Here is an 18,183-nt window from a genome sequence, read left to right on the forward strand (position 1 = left end):
TATCTTCTGCAGTGCCCATTGAAGCTCAGGTCCTTCACTCCCAGCAACATCTGGGACATCCAGATCTCGGAAAGACAATACTTGAGTAGCCTCATCTCTACATTCTTCAGTCTGTTCTTAAGGTGTCTGGGGGGGGTATCCCAGGGTGTCCCTGAAAAACTACAGCTGGAGCCCCAGTGGGCTCTGTCGGTTCAGAGCTTCGGTTTGTGGTGCTTGGCCAGGCACTGATCCAGCTGGCCTTATCCAAGGTGATGTCCCGGCTCCTGGCTGCCTCTTCCATGTCATCCTCCTCTCCCAGAAGGAGCCTTCCCATCCTCTCCCAGAAGGGGCCATGCTGCTGGCACTCTCAGTGCCCTGCTGCCCACCCTGGGGGACCCTGACCACTGCCACTGAAGGACTGGCTCCAATGGGAAGCACCGTTCCCGCCAAGCCTGGCCAAACCGGGGACTTCTCCAGCTCCGGAGATAACCAGCTGCAGTCGCCGTGCTGTGCCCTAACTGCAGAGCAATCCTGGTTCCTCTAACAGTCAGTGGGCTGGCAGTGAGCTGCTAGCCCGTGGTGGCCTCAGTGACCCGATTCTCATGACCTGGGTGGTGATCCACCACCCCAACCAGTACTGGTGGGTACAGTCAGGACTCTGCAGGTTTGTCCAGTTCTGCCCTAACCGGCTTCCTTGGGGCTTGGCTCCCGCTCTGGGCTGACCTCTTGGGATGAGCTCCCTGGAAATGCTTCAGTTCTGCTTCCAAACCACGGCTGGGCCCCCATGGCTGATGTCCTGCTGTGCACCCTGGAGTGGGTTAAGGAGCTGGGATCAAACTGGGACTGGCCAGCACCAGGGCTCTGCAAGGACTCCTTTGTTTGCTGCCCAGGCCTTCCACTCCTGCTGGCTCTCAGACTGGCTGTCATTGCAATAAGATTCATTTCACCTCACTTCAGCCACCTAAAAATTACAGACCAATCTTAAGTGATGGCTGCTTTTTGAAGAAAACCTAGTGTGAGCTCGGGAGCAAACCATCCTGTTGTGCAGGGAGATCAGGAATTTCAGTGGAAGCCAACTCGGTGAAGCAAGGAGCTTCTCCAAGAGTCAAAATGCAACAAGAGAGCAGGCAAAGAGTGAGAAAAACTGGGAACAAGGGAGGCATGGAAAGCTTTGGGCATGTGGGGTGAGTTGGCCTGACCAAAGGCTGATGGAGCTGTGAGTGGTGAGGGGACTCCAGTGTGGGTATGGAGTAGGGAAAGAAAATCCAGAAAGAAGTGTTGGTCCCTGGGTGAAGCAACCTAATGATAACTGGTACTGGAAAGGCCAAAATACTCAGTGGTTTTTTTTGTCTCAGTCTTCATCCCCCAACCTGCTTGAGAGGATAAGGGATGGAGGACAATGAGGGAGCAGCGAGTTAGGGACAACCTAGAGGAGGTGGAGGTGTCCAAGTCCACACCATTGGATAAGGGTCAGAGCTGTGAGGTCAATGTGAGTTGCTCATGAAAATTGTGGTGCATAGAAAGGTCTGTGACAACAGGAAAAAGGTGCATCTTTGAGAAAGGTGGAGCGGATTTGGGGAACTATGGACCAGTCAGACTCTTCTCCTCACCAAGAGGTCACGGAGGGTGTCCAGGAGTCTATTTCCAAACACTAGAAAGACAAGAAAGAAAATTGGGAATGGTAGATGCAGACTTGCCAAAGATACTGTGTTGCAAAGGCCCAACCTCCTCCTGCAAGGGCTGGAGGGTGGCCTGGCCCTGGGGCCATGGAGGGCCGTGGGTGGGTGTGCAGGGAGCACTTCGGCACCACTTCCCACAGCATTCCCACATGGCAGCTGCTGACAGGGCTGGATATTGCTGGACACCAGGCTGCAGGGTGGGGATGAAGGCTGTGTGTCCAGTTGGTGGCTGCTGACAGGGAGGCTGTGGTGTGTCCAGCAGTGCCCTGCAGCTACTCAGGCATCAGGCTGGCGCTGGGGCTCAGCTGGCATGGTCCTGCTGCGGGTGGGAGGCTGGCACAGGTGACCTCTGGGGGCCCCTTCCCGTGGCTGGGGCAGAGAGCGACAGCACCTCCGGAGGGTGATCCAGCCCATCCCAGGGTGCTGAGAATAGACCAGGATCACCCCTTGGAGCTCCTAGCCACTTTCCACTGCTGCGTGGGGAGCTTAGGTGATTAACTTTGGGCTGGCTAAAGATAGCCCAGCTGGGCCCCCCACGGCAGTGACATTTCTGCAGGCGAAGATTCCTGCTCAGATTACCCCGCAGCTGGCCCGGGGCTCCGAGCTCGGGCTCGCTGTTGACTCAGAAACATCACTGCTACTATGGCACTGAGCGGCTGCCCAGCTCTTCTGGCCCAGCCGTGTCACACTGCAGGAATTCCTGCCCTCGCTCGGAGCCTCTGCTTCCCAGCTGGGCCTTCTTCCTTCTTGGGATGCTGCAGCCCTTTGGTGTTGTGGCATTCCCAGCAGACAGGAGGTTTTTCCTTCTCCTTCTCATTCCCCGTCGTAACCGGAGTTGGGGCTCCTTCTTGCAACCGTTTTGTTCTGTGGCATTCCCTGCATCCAGGAGATTTTTCCTTCTCCTTTTCCTTCCCTGTGCCTTCACTTGGTGAGACATCTCCTCCTGCTTCCCAGAATCTTCCAGTTTGAACCTGGATGTGTCCTGGACGTTCTTGGCGAGTGCTGTTTAATCACTGCCATGACGTCTTCAGCAGTTTGGAGCCGTTTTTCTTGGGGCTGAGTTTTCCCAGCAGCTGGAATGGTGTGTCCCAGAAAGGAGCTGTCTTTAATTAGGGAACTTAGAATGCCAGGCTCCTCAGCAACCCAACAAAAAAAGTTAATTTCTCCTGCTCCCTGTTGTTTGGAAAAGAGAAAAGAAAATAAAAATCCCCCCAAAATCTTGGCTGGATTTTACCAGAGGCTGTAGCTCATGTCAAACACTCTCATCCCCAATTTCAGTCTCCCACATTATTCCTGGCAGCTCCAGCTCACTCATTTCCTGGCATTTTTCGCAATTAGCAGTAGAAAGCTTTCGTTTCATTTTTTTGTCTCTATCTTCCCCTCTCATCTCTGAACCCAGCCTGAATACAGGCTCCATTGTTCCTGCTGCTTTGGAGCCCCTGTTAGGATTTTATCCCACAGCTGGATCTCCTCCAGTGCCACCTCCTCAGTGACCCCCTGCCAGTGGCTTTGCCAGTTCATCCCATCGCCTCTCTCCACAGGGATTTCACTTCCCAGGCCTTCCTGCCCACATCTCATGTATTAACACTGGGTAACAGAGAAAAGCTACATTTCCAAAGTATTTTTTTGTTAGAAGAATAACTCTGAGACAACTCCATGCTCATTTGCATGCAGTGCCTGAGCCCGCTCTGGCTGCAGCATTCCCAGCTCCTGCCGAGCTCTGGCCCCACTCCACAGCCAACAAAGAGCCCTTCCTCTCACTGCCACCTCCCCTGCACGCTGGAGGGAGGCTGCAGGTGTGAGAAACCTGAGAGGGGACAGCTCGAGTGACTGGTCAGACTGGAGTCCCAAAAATACAACGAGGGGAGAAGGGCAGGCTCGTCCATTTGTTGGGGAATTGCTCAAGAGCGTCGTGGCTCCACCTGTTCCGCGGGCGCTGGGGCTTTGTGCCTTTCTTGGCACATCTGCACTTATCTTTGCAAAAGATATAATTAGGCTGCGTTGCACACAATGGGACAGTGGGGAGGAGGGGAGGTGCAGCTAAAGGCTCCGTGGTTCCCATGATTTTAGCTCGCTCCTCATTCCAGCCCTGCGGTCCGGCGGATCAGGAATGCGCAGTGTCCGAAGGAGCTGCAAGAGGGAACACGCAGGGCTCTGGCAGCGCTGCGGGCACGTGTGGGGCTGGGTGGTTCTGCTGGATGCAGCTTGCTTTTCAATCACATCTTCTTCAGGTGCTTGTGTGGCTTTTGTGCTGGGAAAAAAGGCTGGGAGTCTGTTCCATAGATTGCCTGGATATCGGAAGGCGCACGGGGGATCTATAAAAGAAAGCTGCAATTACAGGGTTTTTTTGGTGCTTGCAGTTTGGGAGATGGTGCTGTAAGATTTGGACATTTCATTGCAGATTTAAAGTGAATCCCGGGGGTTGTGCTCTGTGCCTTTGGTTGTTTTCCATGTGAATTTCCAAACCCGTCTAACAGAAGGATTTCCACGGGAATATTTTCTGGATCTGGTAGAACAATGCTTTAATTCAAGGAAACAGCTCTCAGAATGCACTAACAGGATACATTAAACAAATAAATCACTTGGTGTCAGTTATTCCCTCGGCATTGTGAGGGATAAATATGTAAACATGTCCACACGATCCGTGAGCAACCACAGCTCCATTAGGGAAGGCAAAGGGTGAATGGCTCCCAGCTGCACAAGGCCCTTTTCCATCAAGTTTTGGCATGTCCTTTGTTGACAAACCTGTTTTACCCAGCGTGCTCCGGGCTTTTAGAGTGATGCTAGGCACTGGTAGTAATTAACGTGGGGCAATATTGCTGCTAATGAACCTCATGTTGTGGAGGTGAAATAGGCACTTTGTGACACTGGTTAGTAATTAACATGGGGTGATATTCCTGCTAATGAATTTGGCGTTGGGAAGGTAAAAGAGCCATTTGCTTTTGGTGAACGGGAGGGCCTTTGGTCACCTGGATTTGTGGGACTTCTCTCTGAGCCATGGCCACATGGGTGCCTTGGTAAATCACTCAGAGCACCCTCCTCCTTCCTCCTCCTTCCTCCTCCTTCCTCCTCCTTCCTCCTCCTTCCTCCTCCTTCCTCCTCCTTCTCCTCCTTTTTTCTCCTTCCTCCTCCTTCTCCTCCTTTTTTCTCCTTCTCATTCCCCTATCCCTTCCATGTCTCTTCTCCATCTCCTTCTCCTCTTTCTTTCTCCTTCTCCTTCCTCTCCTTCCTCTCCTTTTCTCCTTCTCCTTCTGCTGTTTCTCCTTCCCCTCTCCATCTCTTTTCCATTTCCTTCTCCTTCCCTTTCTCTTCTCCCTCTCTTTCTCTCTCCTTCCTTTTCCTCCCCTCTCACCAGCCTCAGGAGTTAAGATACCGCAGTTCCCAGCTAAGCCCAGGTGGGATCAGCTGCTGGATCAGTTGGGATGGACTCTCCCACAGAAGGGCCCTCTCCCACCTTCCCCCCACACGAGCTCTTAGTCATGAGCAGCCAAGGAGTGAGGAATGCAAACGAGGCCCTCAGTGACATTAATGAGATCTATCAGCTCCCAGCTAATCATCTGCCATTCACGTGATCAGCTCCAGCATCTGCCTTCTCTTCTGAATCTTTTGTGTCATCTGCAATAATGACAACAATTAGGATAACTATAATAAATAGAGAATAATTAAAAATGGGCTGGTTTAAGGTCCTCTGATGAATGCAAACTCTGGGCTTGTATCCTATGCCTTCACCTGGGAATTAGATACATTTTCAAATTACACCCTCAGTGTATTTTCCGGTTGGGAGTCTGGGATTGTGCTGGCAGACTTTTCCTAAAGCAGAGTTTTCATGCACCAGGATAAACATTTCCACCTTCCCCTACAAGGACACGAGGACTCCAAAATCCTCATCTCACCCAAGAGCTGTGGTGGAGCTCCAGTTCCCAAACCTGCTCCCTCTTCACCCAATTCCCTGTCCCTCCTGGAGGGAGGGAAGCATTTTCCCATTTAATAGTTGGATTTTAATCTCTGGGGGTTTATGAGTGTTTGTCTGCTTTAGGTTTTGTTGAATTTGATCAGCTTGTCCAACACTGGGGGAGCATTTCAGTTCCATGTTGTCCGCACTAGATTTGGGAATAAATCCAGCATCAAAACCCTACTAAGGCAAAAGGGAGCAACTGCTCTTACTAATTTTCCTTTTAGAGGAACAGATTTGATCCTGAGTCTAAACTGTTGAGGTAGGGTTTAGATAGAGTGATAATATTTTATTAACTCAGTTGGAATCACTGGAAAATAACTTTGGTGACCTCGAGTCTCAGCTGTTGTTGCTTCAAAGGCAGCTGGAGCTTGGGGTGGGAAGGACGGTCCCAAACACTGAAGAACTTTATAAATAGTCCCAGTTTGTTGCAACCAGGATGCAATGAAAAGTAAATAACTTAGAAGATGTCTTATGACGCTGTAAACAAGTGCTGTGCATGTGGAATAGGATGGATAGACTGGGTAAAGTTGGGAAAACTGCTGCAAGCTGCAGGGCCTTGCTTTTAACCTTCCCTGTGAAAGTTTCTCTTGGAATTTTTGGACAGCGTGTTTTGACAAAGTCTGTCAGGATTTTTTTTAAGTCTTAAGCTCCACATGCCCAAGGTTTACAAGGAAAGTTGTGATCCATTAGAAGGAATTACTCTTTTTCCTTGCAGAAGTAGAAATGAAGACTTTTACCAGCACAGCGAGCCCACAATTTGATCTTTAAGAGTTAAGGAGAGCTGAGTTTGAAAAGATGCTGGCAAATATTTGTCTTCAACATTTCTTGTCCACCAGATTGGAAAATCTGCTCACAACTCAATCCCACTGGGAATATTCCTCCTAGGTTATGGAAAGTTTAGTTATTTGGCAACTGGAAAGGGAACTGCAACTGCTCTCCAAGGTTTTTAACTCACCTGGTTGGGATGTGGCATTTTGGCCATTGTTAAAACTCTTACAGCTTTATGGCCTTTGCACTTTCCTCCAGAAGAAATCTTAATGTTTTTCTTTATCGGGACTGGGGTGACAAGAGAGAACCGTGAGGGAATCAGGAGAGAGAAAATAAACCCCACTTGAAATTTTGGCATTTGGATCTCATTTCAAAACGTTTCCTAACTCGGTTCATCTCCTGCGGCAGTCGAGGGCGAGGCCACCAATCCCTCCTGCAGAGCGGGGACTCTGCCCACCATCCTGCCTCGCTGTGGCACTTGGCCACAGGATGGGCACAGTTTGTGGCTTAAGAGGGGAACTCTGCAGCTCCAGATAATGTTGGCCTCGTGCTCAGATCTCTGTGGGCACCGAGGGGCTGGAGCTCTGCTGGGAGAAGGATGGCACAGATGGGATTTGGGGGGAGCCACGGGTGAGTGTTTGTCCCTTTCACCCCCCTTCCCAGCTGTGACACTTCATGGGCCTCCTGATGAAGTGTGTGCCTGCCCTTACACTGAAGTGCTCCCAGAAAAGAGGATGTGCTGCACAACCTTTCACTTTCCAAGTACTGAAGAAAGACAAAAGGCCTCAAGTCCACATTGATGAGCAGCTTTCGCTTTTCCCCTGTGCCCAGAACTGGTGAGGCCACACCTCAAATCCTGGGGTCAGTTTTGGGCCCCTCATGACAAGAAGGGCATGGAGGGGCTGGAGCGTGTCCAAGGAAGGGAACAGAGCTGAGAAGGGGCTGGAGAATTCCTGAGGGAGCTGGGAAAGGGGCTCAGGCTGGAGCAAAGGAGGCTCAGGGGGGACCTTGTGGCTCTGCACAAGTCCCTGACAGGAGGGGGCAGCCGGGGGGGTCGGGCTCTGCTGGCAGGGAACAGGGACAGGAGGAGAGGGAACGGCCTCAGGCTGGGCTGGGGAGGGGCAGGGTGGATATTGGGGAAATTCCTTCCTGGAAAAGGCTATCTGGCCCTGGCACAGCTGCCCAGAGCAGGGGTGAGTCCCCATCCCTGGAGAGATTTAAAAGCCATGTAGATGTGGCACTTGGGGACGTGGGGCAGTGGTGGCCTTGGCAGTGCTGGGCATGGTTGGATTTGATGATCTGAGAGGGCCTTTCCAACCCAAACAATTGTGTGAGAGAAAGAGAGCACGGAAAGTCAGTAAGTGGGAAAAAGCCTCTAAAAAGGGGCTGCTAAGTCACCTTGCAGTGAGAGATTCCATGTGTGCCATCACCTTCCAGAGCTGCAAAAGGAACAGATGGCAGAACATACCAGAAATGCAGTTGTTGCAAAATCCTGGCACGTAAAGGAGCTGCATTTCAGGACATTGGAGCATTCCAGGTGCCAGTGGAGAAGCACGAGGCGAGGGCTGCCTCTGTCCTCGGAGGGACTGGCAGCAGCTCAGGTCTTGTGAGGAAATGTCACCTCAGTTCCTGCTGGAGTGCCACCAGCACCAACCCTCCTGCACAAACACTGGGTAGGATTTAAAAACTGAAACTCCTGTTGTTCCTCACTTCCCTATTCTGTGTCAGCAATGACTTCACGCAGGGCCCTAGAAAACATGAGCAAACCACGGTTATGATTTACGGGTTTGGGTTATGCAACCCCCAAATATAAACTGAAATGTGAGCCAGTTGAAGGCGCATCCTGAAGTATTCCAGGAGTCCAGACCCTGAAATTGCAGGGTGTTTCTGTAAGTGACCATGTGCCTTGGCTGTACCAGGAAGGGGATCGAAGTCAGCCCCTGGCCGGGGTTTAGGAGCGATTCTGGCAGGGGGAGTTGCTCTGCTGATGTCAGTGGGATGCTCACATTGGGTTCAGGGAAAGAACAAGTCATGGAGCATCTAAACTCGTGTTTACTGTTCGTGTGAGTCGCTGTAGCAACAGCAGATACCACTCAGGGAGACAATCCCAGGGCACTTCATCCCTGTCCTCTGCTCTGGAGCCAGGCTGGGAGAGCTGGGGGTGGCCAGCCTGGACAAGAGAAGGCTCTTGAGAGCCTCCTTCAGTGCCTAAAGTGGCTCCAGGAGAGCTGCAGAGGGACTGGGGACAAGGCATGGAGGGACAGGACACAGGGAATGGCTTCCAGTGCCAGAGGGCAGGGCTGGATGGGAGATTGGGAAGGAATTGTTCCCTGGGAGGGTGGGCAGGCCCTGGCACAGGGTGCCCAGAGCAGCTGGGGCTGCCCCTGGATCCCTGGCAGTGCCCAAGGCCAGCTTGGATGGGGCTGGGAGCATCCAGGGATAGTGGAAGGTGTCCCTGCCTGTAACTGGATGGGCTTTAAGGTCGCTTCCAGCCCGAACCATTCCCTGATACTCATGAATATTAAATATGAAGAAAGCCAGAAAATATTTGTTATTTTAAGATCATTCCCACATGAAGTTTTTAGATTGGTAGAAGAGCAACTCCTAATGGATTCTATATCTGGCTGTTATTTTGGGGTAGCTGTGGCTCTTAAAATATTTCACGGGGGACTTGGAGGATATATTTTAATTTCACATGCTGGTTTTAAAAGCAAATTTAGCTTTAGGAGTGGGAATGGAGCCTCTGCTTTCATAATTTATTTGTAAATAGTCCCAAGTTCATCACCGAGAGTTCGTGGAGTTGCACAGAGCCAAGGAGGGCTGGTTTGATAAGAGTTGGGGTTTCCGGGGTGCTGGGCTCAGACTGCGTCACTCGGTGGCTTTAGGGACAGTTCTGAGTTTCTAAGAAGGGTTGAACTGGGCTGCCTTCCTGCTGTGGGCAAGGACAGTGACTCTTCTTGTCTTGCCTGCCTGGTTCCGTGAAATGAGCGGGAATGTGGCATCTGTGACGTCCTTACTGCCCGAGCAAAGGAGCCAGAGCTTGGCAGCAGGTTCAGAAATGACTGCCCAGTGACCACGGAGGGCAGGCAGGAGGAGCTGGAAGGCACACACGCCATCAAGCATCATCTCACCACTGTTTACTTGAGAAAATGAGTGAAAAAACAAGGTTTAGATGAGTCAAAAGCCAAAGAGCCCAAGCAGAGCTGCACAGGGATGCAGGTGCTGCATCTCGCTGGGTGCCAAGACCAGAGGGAGCTGTGGGCAGGCTGGCCAATGTCCAAAAAAAAGCAAATTCTGAAAGAAAGAGTTCATGGTGCTTTTTAAAACCCACTTCTGCGCTGGAGCAGCCACAGAACTCACTCTTTTCTCCTTAAAATGACCCTTAGCAAGAGCTGTTTGCTCTCACTTTTTTGTGTCTTTGCTGTTGAAATGACCTGAGGTATCTTCAGTGGCCGTTTTCAAAATATCCACGTTTAAATCGTGAATCCGTTGGCCTCGCAGTGGTTTTGGTGCAAAGGCTCAGGCAGGTGCCAATGCTCGTGTTTCACATGGGTGAACCCCCTGCAGCCTGGAGGGATCCCCGCTGCTCCCAGGATTCCTTCAGGGAACCTCACTGGAGTGAAGCAGGAAGGCAGAAACAGAGGGAGGGAAAGTCCTGATGCACCCTGCTAAAAATTCTGAGGAACACTGCAAATGTGTAAAATAGTCACTCTTTATTTAGCTCATCTTCTGAAGCCCAAAAATAAATATAAAATACTTACAGCCAAACCCTCTAAGCCCTGAAGTTTCCTAATTCACCTCAATCTCCTTAATATGTAATAGCTTTGCTTGTTTGGGGCTTTTTTTTCCCTTTTATTACATAAAACTCAGATACAAAGTAAAGGGATATCCTGAATATCAGCTCTGGGGAACTGATATTATTAACTGATGTTATGAATCCTTCAATATCAAGAGTACATTTCTGTTCTTGATCCTGCATTGCCCTGATGGCTCTTTCCGAGGGGAAGATTGAAAGTGAAGTGACAGTGGCAGCGGGTCCTGCCGACCTGGGCAAGGCTGGAAATCCCCCAAAAGGCTAAAATTAGGGTCTGGTGTCAGAGTCTCTGTGAACCTGTTCCTTCTCCTCCTCCAGGAATGCACACATGCCATGGCTGTGCTTCCTGAGGAGTCTCAGAGCAGGAGAACAGCACAAGAACTCAGGATTTTATTGAAACATATGGGGTTTAGTTTGGCTGAGGAGATGGGGTTTACCTATTCCTAAACTCATAATTTTGCCTGTGCTGGTTTTAGTGATCCAAACATTTTCTGTAACAAGGGATTTGAGCCCTTCCAGGTCAACTAATTTACATGATAAGGTAGTTGAGAGGGAATGCTCGTGGTAGGAAGGAAAATACACTGAGCTTTGTGTGATTTTGGCTATTTTCACCTGATTTTTGATTATGCAGGAATGAGATGACTTCCCATGTTTGGAGCTCAGAAAAAAACCCCATTAACTTCCAACACCACAAAGATTTGGATTCACCAAATCTTTAAAAGGTGTCTGTGCCAGGTTTACGGCTGCATTACCCTTTGGCAGGGTTTATTTTACATTGGTGCAGCTTCAAATGTTTAATGGAAGGTCTCTATCCAGTGATGCTTTATTGATGTGGTGAGTGAAAGAGAGGATCTGTCCCTGGGAAGAGATCCCAGCACAGGGTGCAGTTGCTTCCCCTGGAGACACTGGGACACCAGGGACACGAGGTGGGGAGGGCAGGGGGACACGTCTGGAGCTCCAGCTCAGCTGCTGAGTGTGTCTGAGCAGTCCTGCCCTGTGATGTCACTGGTACCTGCCAGTAGAAATGCTGAACCCATTAGCTCTGACAGATTTATGGGATGAGCATATGTCACCGGGATTATGAGAAGCACTTACATTCATGGGGAGATTTTATGATTCACTGTATCCGCTTGTGGAAACCTTAACTTTTACACCAGAGCTGCTGGGGAGCGCGGTGTCCTGCTGGCAGGGTCAGGGAGCTGAGCCCGGTGGGAGCAGGGAGCAGGGATGGTGGGTTTGGGGTGCAGGGCCTGCTGCGGAGCACAGGTGGCAAGTGGGACTGGTGGGGTGTGAGGCTGATGGGGACAAGGCCAGCAGAGCTGGGGAGCCAGGAGTGACAGGGAGCAGGGCCAGGATTGGGGAACAGGGCCAGGACTGGGGAGTGGGGCTGGTAGGGACTGGGGTTGAGGAGCAGGGCTGGAGGGGTTGGAGAATGGATGTAGGGAGCAGGGCTTTTGGGGCTCAGGGCTGTTGGGGTGCAGGGATGTTGGGGTGCAGGCTTTGGCTGCTGCAGGGAGCGGGGCTGTTGGAGTGCAGGGCTGTTGAAGAGCAGGGCTGTTGGGGTTCAGGGCTGTTGGGGAGTGGGGCTGTTGGGGAGCAGGGTTGTTGGGGAGCAGGGTTGTTGGGGAGCAGGGTTGTTGGGGAGCGGGGCTGTTGGAGTGCAGGGCTGTTGGGGTGCAGGGCTGCTACGGGGTGCTGGCTCTGGCTGCTGCGGGGAGCGGGGCTGTTGGGGTTCAGGGCTGTTGGGGAGCGGGGCTGTTGGGGTGCAGGGCTGTTGGGGTGCAGGCTCTGGCTGCTGTGGGAAGTGGGGCTGTTGGGGTTCAGGGCTGTTGGGGTGCAGGGCTGTTGAAGAGCAGGGCTGTTGGGGTGCAGGGCTGTTGGGGAGCGGGGCTGTTGGAGTGCAGGGCTGTTGGAGTGCAGGGTTGTTGGGGAGCAGGGCTGTTGGGGTGCAGGCTCTGGCTGCTGCAGGGAGCGGGGCTGTTGGGTTCAGGGTTGTTGGGGTGCAGGCTCTGGCTGCTGCGGGGAGCGGGGCTGTTGGGGTTCAGGGCTGTTGGGGTGCAGGCTCTGGCTGCTGCGGGGAGCGGGGCTGTTGGGGGGAGCAGGAACAGCATCCCGCGAGCGCTGGGGGAGGCCGAGCCCCGCAGCAGCCGGGGCGGGGGGGGCCGGGATGACGCTCCCCGAGCCTCAGCCCTGCCCTGCCCTGCCCCGGGGGCGCCCGGTTCCCCCCGTGCGGCGGGGGCAGGGCCGGGGCGGGGGCCGGGGCGGGGGCCGGGGCCGGGCCGGGGCGGGGGCGGGCGGGGACTCGCCGGCGGCGGCCGGGGCAGCGCAGCGGCGGCCGCGTGATGAAGGAGCGGAGCGGCACCTCCGGCGGCGCTGGCGGCGGCTCGGGCGGCCCCGCCATGGAGAGGCGGCCGCAGCGCCAGCCCGACTACATGTCCGTGTGCCTCTTCGCAGAGGAGCCCTACCAGAAGCTGGCCATGGAGACGCTGGAGGAGCTCGACTGGTGCCTGGATCAGCTGGAGACCATCCAAACCTACCGCTCCGTCAGCGAGATGGCATCCAACAAGGTGAGCCCACGTGCGGCACCGGGATGCGGGACGGGGATACGGAGAGGCACGGGGCGCTGAGCCTGATCCCGACACGTCTTCGCGTCTGTCCAGGACAGCGGCTCCAAGTCAGTTGCGGTGACGGGGCTGCGGGTTCCCCCGCGGAGACGCGTCCAGGGAGAACTCGCGGCGGGTGGCGTGGGGAGCGCGATCCGGGATGGAGCGGGCAGAGCGATCCGGGATGGAGCGGGGAGCGCGATCCGGGATGGTCTGGGGAGACCGATCGCTGCCGCAGGCTCATTTCCGAAAATTAAAGAGGTTTCAATTAGCGTCGGTCCCTTGGAGCCGATATGAGCAGGAACAGTCTGCAAACGCCCGCGTTTAGCAAATCATCACGCCAGGAGTCAATTCATTGTTGTCTGGCCGTAATAACGGCGAACTGTAAACATTGTGGTCCGGTGTTTTACGGCTGTTTTGGCTTTCGGGAACGTTTTAATTTGGTTTCTAATGCCCTGGGCTGGCTCGGCAGCGCTTGGCGGCACATGGTGAGGGTGGGCAGCAGGGATGGTGCACAGGGAATCAGCTCCGGGGGCTGCTGCTCTGCGGAGCTTTCCGGGGGAGCAAAGAGGAGTTGCGAGTTTGTCTGCACAGAATAAAGTGCTGAAGTAAAGCAAGAAAAGCCCGTTGTGTTTAAAGTCAGGGAAGCAGGAGAGCAGAGTGCCAGGATTATCCTGACAAGCAGCAGAGAGCGAAACGCGAGTTCTGAGCGCCTGTGTGCAACTTTTGGGAGTTGCTGTTCCGGTCCGCCTGAGCCCAGCTGGGCTCCAGCATCTCCCGGAGCCCGGCCGCCTCCCCGCCCGCTGCCCGCGGCTGCAGCGGAGCCGGGCACAGCCCCGGGCCAGCCTGGCAGCTCCCAGCCCGCTCCTGCCCCTTCCAGCCCCGCGGTGCCCGCTGGAGTTGTCACAATCACAAATTCCCAGCCCAGTGCCCGTCGCATCCACATTTTTGCCCAGTTGCGATGGTTTTAAACTTAGTTCTGCAGCACTCCGATGTTGTTATTGTTTGGGTTTTTTTCCCCTAATTGGAAATTACTGCCATCAGAAATGCTGAATCAGAAACTGAATTTATGGAAAAAGATGAGCAAAGAAATCCCGTGTTGTTTCAGCTTCCTCTGCTGGTAGTGGTTACCACGGTGTGCAGGGGCAAAGGAAGCAGTAAAAGTTTTATAGACCGAGCTTTCAAGAAAAAAATATTATTTTTTCGTTTGAGTTTGTGTTGAGGGAACCCTGGATGAAAGTTGAGAGGGGTTCAGACTGCACCTCCAGTGTGAATGCGATGCCCTTCAGTTTGAGGTTGAGTGACAAATCTGGCCTCGTGAAGGTGAAACTAAATTGCTTATTGTAGCACTTCAAAGTTGCGATTACTCGGGGTGCAGATGGCTTGCAGCTGGCTCGAGCAAAAGCTTCCTGAAACTCTGTTCTTTCATAACCCGTTTCTGAAATGTCTGCACTTTTTGGTCAACTTCCAGTTTCACAGTTTTCAGCTGTGAAAGAGAAGCATAAAATGGCCTCACACCTCGTTTGCCTTTCCTCTGGAGCTGTAAATATTGTCACAATTCATGGCACGGTTTGGGCTGGAAAGGACTCTGAAGATCGTTTCAATGCCTGGTGATTTGGGGGGTTTGTGGCTTTTTGAGGGGTTTGGTGGCAGACAATGTGCAGAGTGGTCTGGCTGTGCAAGGAGCTGCTGGGTCGCTCCTGCATCTTCAGGAGGAGGCTGCAGCAGCCCTTCCCTGCTCCGAGCATCCCGTCCCACCGCCAGCTCCGCTCCGAGGCATCTCCATTTGTCACCGGTAAATAGCGAACCCGGCAGATGTTTTGAAAACAGGATGCTGGGGCTGCGCATTATTAAAGAAAAAACGGAAAGAGAAACAGTCTAGATAGGAAGAAAGCAAATAGGCTCGGCATGCTCCCAAGCGCAGGAGCAGAATAAACACTGACCTATCTTCCTGACCTCCGCTCTCGCCAGTTCCTGGCCCCGCGCCACCCAAGCCAAACTACGTCATTTGAGCCTGATAGTAGGCATGGCACAGCTGTTGCAAGTGTGACTCGAATTTCCTGTCTCCTTCCTGACAGACGTAGTTTAGAAAATCCAGAGTTGCAACAACAGCACTGAGAGAGACGGAGAGGGAGGCTCTCGGCATCCGTGTGCGCAGGGGGATTCTCGGAAGCGCTGCGGCAAAAAGGAGGCAGCGGAGGGGGAAGAGCCATGCGGGACGGCAGCCGGGCTTTGAGCTGATGGGGTTCGGAAGGCAGCGCTTTAAACATGTGCGTATTGTTCGTTGAGCCGGGAGTTAATGACAGGAGAGTGAGGGAATGAGCGGCTCAGCTTGCAGCGGGCTGAGGGCTGTGTGACATCAGGGAGCCGAGGGACCCCGCAGTGCCACCCGCAGGGATCCCATGGAATGCTGGCAAAGAGGGAACTCTGTTCCCTGGGATGCTGTCGGTGTTTGTGAGTCCTGATGCATTTCCAGAGCAGTGCTTGATGCGCATACCGGCCCGGGCTCTCTGCAGAACTCACCATGCACAGCGCCTTACCTTTCTGATTTAGAGAGAAAAATAACCTGCGAAAATACCTGGCTGCAGCTGCCATGAAGGGATTTTATTTTCCCAACACTGAATTTCCTAACATCTTTTGCTGGGAGCTGATACAGCCCTGCAGCTTTGCACTGGAGCAGAGTAACATGTGAGGAGCTCTGCAGGCACTCGGTGCTGCCTGAGGGAGCAAACCACACTTATTTACGTTACTGTTACATATATACTCTATTTTTCCTGCATTTATCACACTGTCCAGCTTTCAGCTCAGGCAGCTGCTGTGTCAGAAGGGTTTGTGAGTCAGTGATGATAAAGAAGGGGGTATTTTCTCTCTTGGTGTGGGGTTGTGTTGGCGTTAAGCTGCTGTCCTTAGCCTTGCTTCCCTGCAGATGGGACCTGCTCTAGTCCCTAATTTGGGATCTGGGGCAGGATGTGCTCAGTGCATCCCCTGGATCATAAGAAGGAGCAGGCTTTTTTCCCAGCTGAAATGCTGGGCTTGCCAGCTCCAGGTTCTTATGGGGCCATCACATCATAAAATGGAGGCATGGAGAACATGGGTTGTTTCTGCAGAGCTGCCTGTCTGTGCGGGATGCAGCCCAAACAGAGGTACCTGCATGGACCTGAGCAGCACCTTTGCCTCTCCTTAAATTAGACCGGGCTAATTCAGAGCTTTTTGCAGTGCATCGAGTCCAGAGAGCAGAATTTGGTCTCTGGGGATATTCTAAGTTTAAATAGACAGTGTAAGTGGTGTCCTCAGCCTGCCGGGTGCTCTGATGACTTTGCAAACCCTCTTGTCTCTACTCAAACTGTCCCCTGGGGGACCCTTCCTTGCAAATCCTTAAACTCTCTTATTGCAACTCTTAAAGACGTCTCTGTTATTCCCAAGTGCTGGATAACCCAACTCAAGCCTTGCCAGCCGAGGCCGTGTCCGGCCAGCGGCTCGGGACAGCAGCACAAGTGCTCCGTGCTCCTCTCTCGCTTGTGAGCCACAAGATAAACACAACTGATTTCGTTTTGACTGGATTTCAAAGGGCATTTCGGTCAGAAAAGCGGAGCAAGGCCGCACCTCGCTTTCGGGAGAGAGTGGCTAAATAAACATCTGGCCATTAATGTAAACTGCCGGGGCCGCGCTGGAGGTCGCGGCCAAGTGCCAGCGGTGGATGTGCCGGGCTGCACAAAGTCCCGCTCGTCCCCTCCCTCCTGCCAGCCTGGCAGCCCCCAGCCCTGTCCCCTTCCTACGTGATGTTTCCCTTAAGTGGTGCCGAGCTGTTTAGTCTTCCCCTGGCTTTGCGCTGGGACTTCCTTTGTTTAATCGCCGCACAAAGAGAGGTTTGTTCGCTGCGGCAGCCGGCGGAACAAAGACACTTCCACGTCTCCTGTTTTTCCAAGGCGGGATGAATCACTGAGCTCCGAGCGCCGGTATTCCCCTCGCTCGCGCGGGGATTTGCGTTGGGGAAGCGGCGATCGGAGCGCCCTGGCGGGGCCGGGAGAGCCGCGGAGCAGCGCTGGCAGCGCTCCCCGCAGCGCCGCTCCTGCAGAGCCCCGCGCACATCGTGGCGCTTTGACGTCGCTCTTTAACCATTCCCTGGCCGTGCAGCCGCCGCTGCCGAGCAGGACCCCGCGCCATCGGCATGCTCCAGGAGGTAGGAGCTGGTTCTGGCTCAGTTTGGGAATATTCCCCCCAAGCTGGGTGTTATCGGATGGGTTTGGTCCGTGCTGGGGATGTCCTTGTGCTAGAGGACAGGGCACTGCGGGAGCGGGGTTTGCAACAGAGGCGCTCGGAGGGGTGAGCAGGAGCTTCCTGAGAAAGCTGCTGGATAGGGAGGGAACAGCTCGGGATGCTGGCTCTGAGCCAGGCTGGGAAAGCCCTCAGGATTTGGGGAGCTTGGTCCCAGTCAGCTCCTGTGTATCAGTCTCATCGCCGTCATAAATGGACTTTAGGGTGGCTGTCTCTGTATCCATCCCGTTCCTCCTCCCGTGCTCATTGCCCTCTAAAGTAAATCATTCTGGGGGTGTCAAATACGCCCTAAAAGCAGGGTGGGATATTGGGGCCAGACGCATTTAACAATCTAATATTTTGTTCTTGCGAGCCCTCTGGGCTGTCTGTCCAGACATCTTGGTTAAACTGCTTCAAGTGTTTTAAAAACTGAAATATTGGAAAGCTGCAGTGCTGGCTGTGGGATGTGTGGGGACGGGATTAGGAGACAGTGTCACCATCTGGGATACCCTCCTGGAGCAAAGGGGTTTTGAGTGCTGGATGATTTCCCATCTCTTGGGGTGTTGTGGAAAATGTGTGGGAAAAGCCCTTCCTGGGGGGATCCCTTGGCCACTGCTGGTGCAGAGATCAAGGCTTTGGGGGTAGAATTTTGGTTCAAATCTATCTTTTGGCATCTGTCAGCCATCCTCCGGGCCACAACGGTGCCCAGGACCTTCCAGCATGTCCTTTAACCAATTCTGGTTTTCCTGGGACGTGATGGGGTTTTAAAAGTTCTGCATTCTCAGACTTTTACGTTATAACACATCAGGGTGGGGCTTAAATAAATAATAGCTCAAAGGCAGGTTCAAAATGAATCATGAGCTGAGGGCAGGACTGGAGAGTGACTAAATGCTGGGAGAAGGGACCTCTCCGGAGTGAAGGATACTGGTGACATGTGACATCCCAGAGGAGCGGCATCACTTGGCATGAGGGAGCTGAGAAGGATTTCAGTGCAGTCCTAATCCTCGCCCTTGAGTCTGAGTGATTTTCTGGACCAGGCCATTTCCCACAGGCTCCAGACCCTAACTTTTTTCCCCAGCTGTGTTCCATGGGGCAGCTGCCGATGCAAATATTTGCATTGAATGAAATTCA

The 18,183-nt window shown here is 53.2% G+C and overlaps 1 protein-coding gene across 7 annotated transcripts in view; it reads left to right on the forward strand.

Annotated features, from left to right (window-relative positions):
* Positions 1-18,183, forward strand: part of PDE4B (phosphodiesterase 4B) — a 174,400-nt gene that overhangs the window by 132,753 nt on the left and 23,464 nt on the right. For 5 of the 7 annotated variants that reach the window (XM_048312432.1, XM_048312431.1, XM_048312435.1 and 2 more), the window contains one exon: positions 12,650-12,762. In XM_048312432.1, the coding sequence (XP_048168389.1) occupies positions 12,650-12,762 (113 nt within the window). Of the gene's footprint in view, positions 1-12,649; positions 12,763-14,897; positions 15,069-16,951; positions 16,979-18,183 lie in introns of those variants that run through there. The other 2 variants (XM_048312437.1, XM_048312438.1) reach the window with 2 other exon arrangements.

This window comes from Corvus hawaiiensis, chromosome 9 (assembly GCF_020740725.1).
Source record: "Corvus hawaiiensis isolate bCorHaw1 chromosome 9, bCorHaw1.pri.cur, whole genome shotgun sequence".
Lineage (NCBI taxonomy): Eukaryota > Metazoa > Chordata > Aves > Passeriformes > Corvidae > Corvus > Corvus hawaiiensis.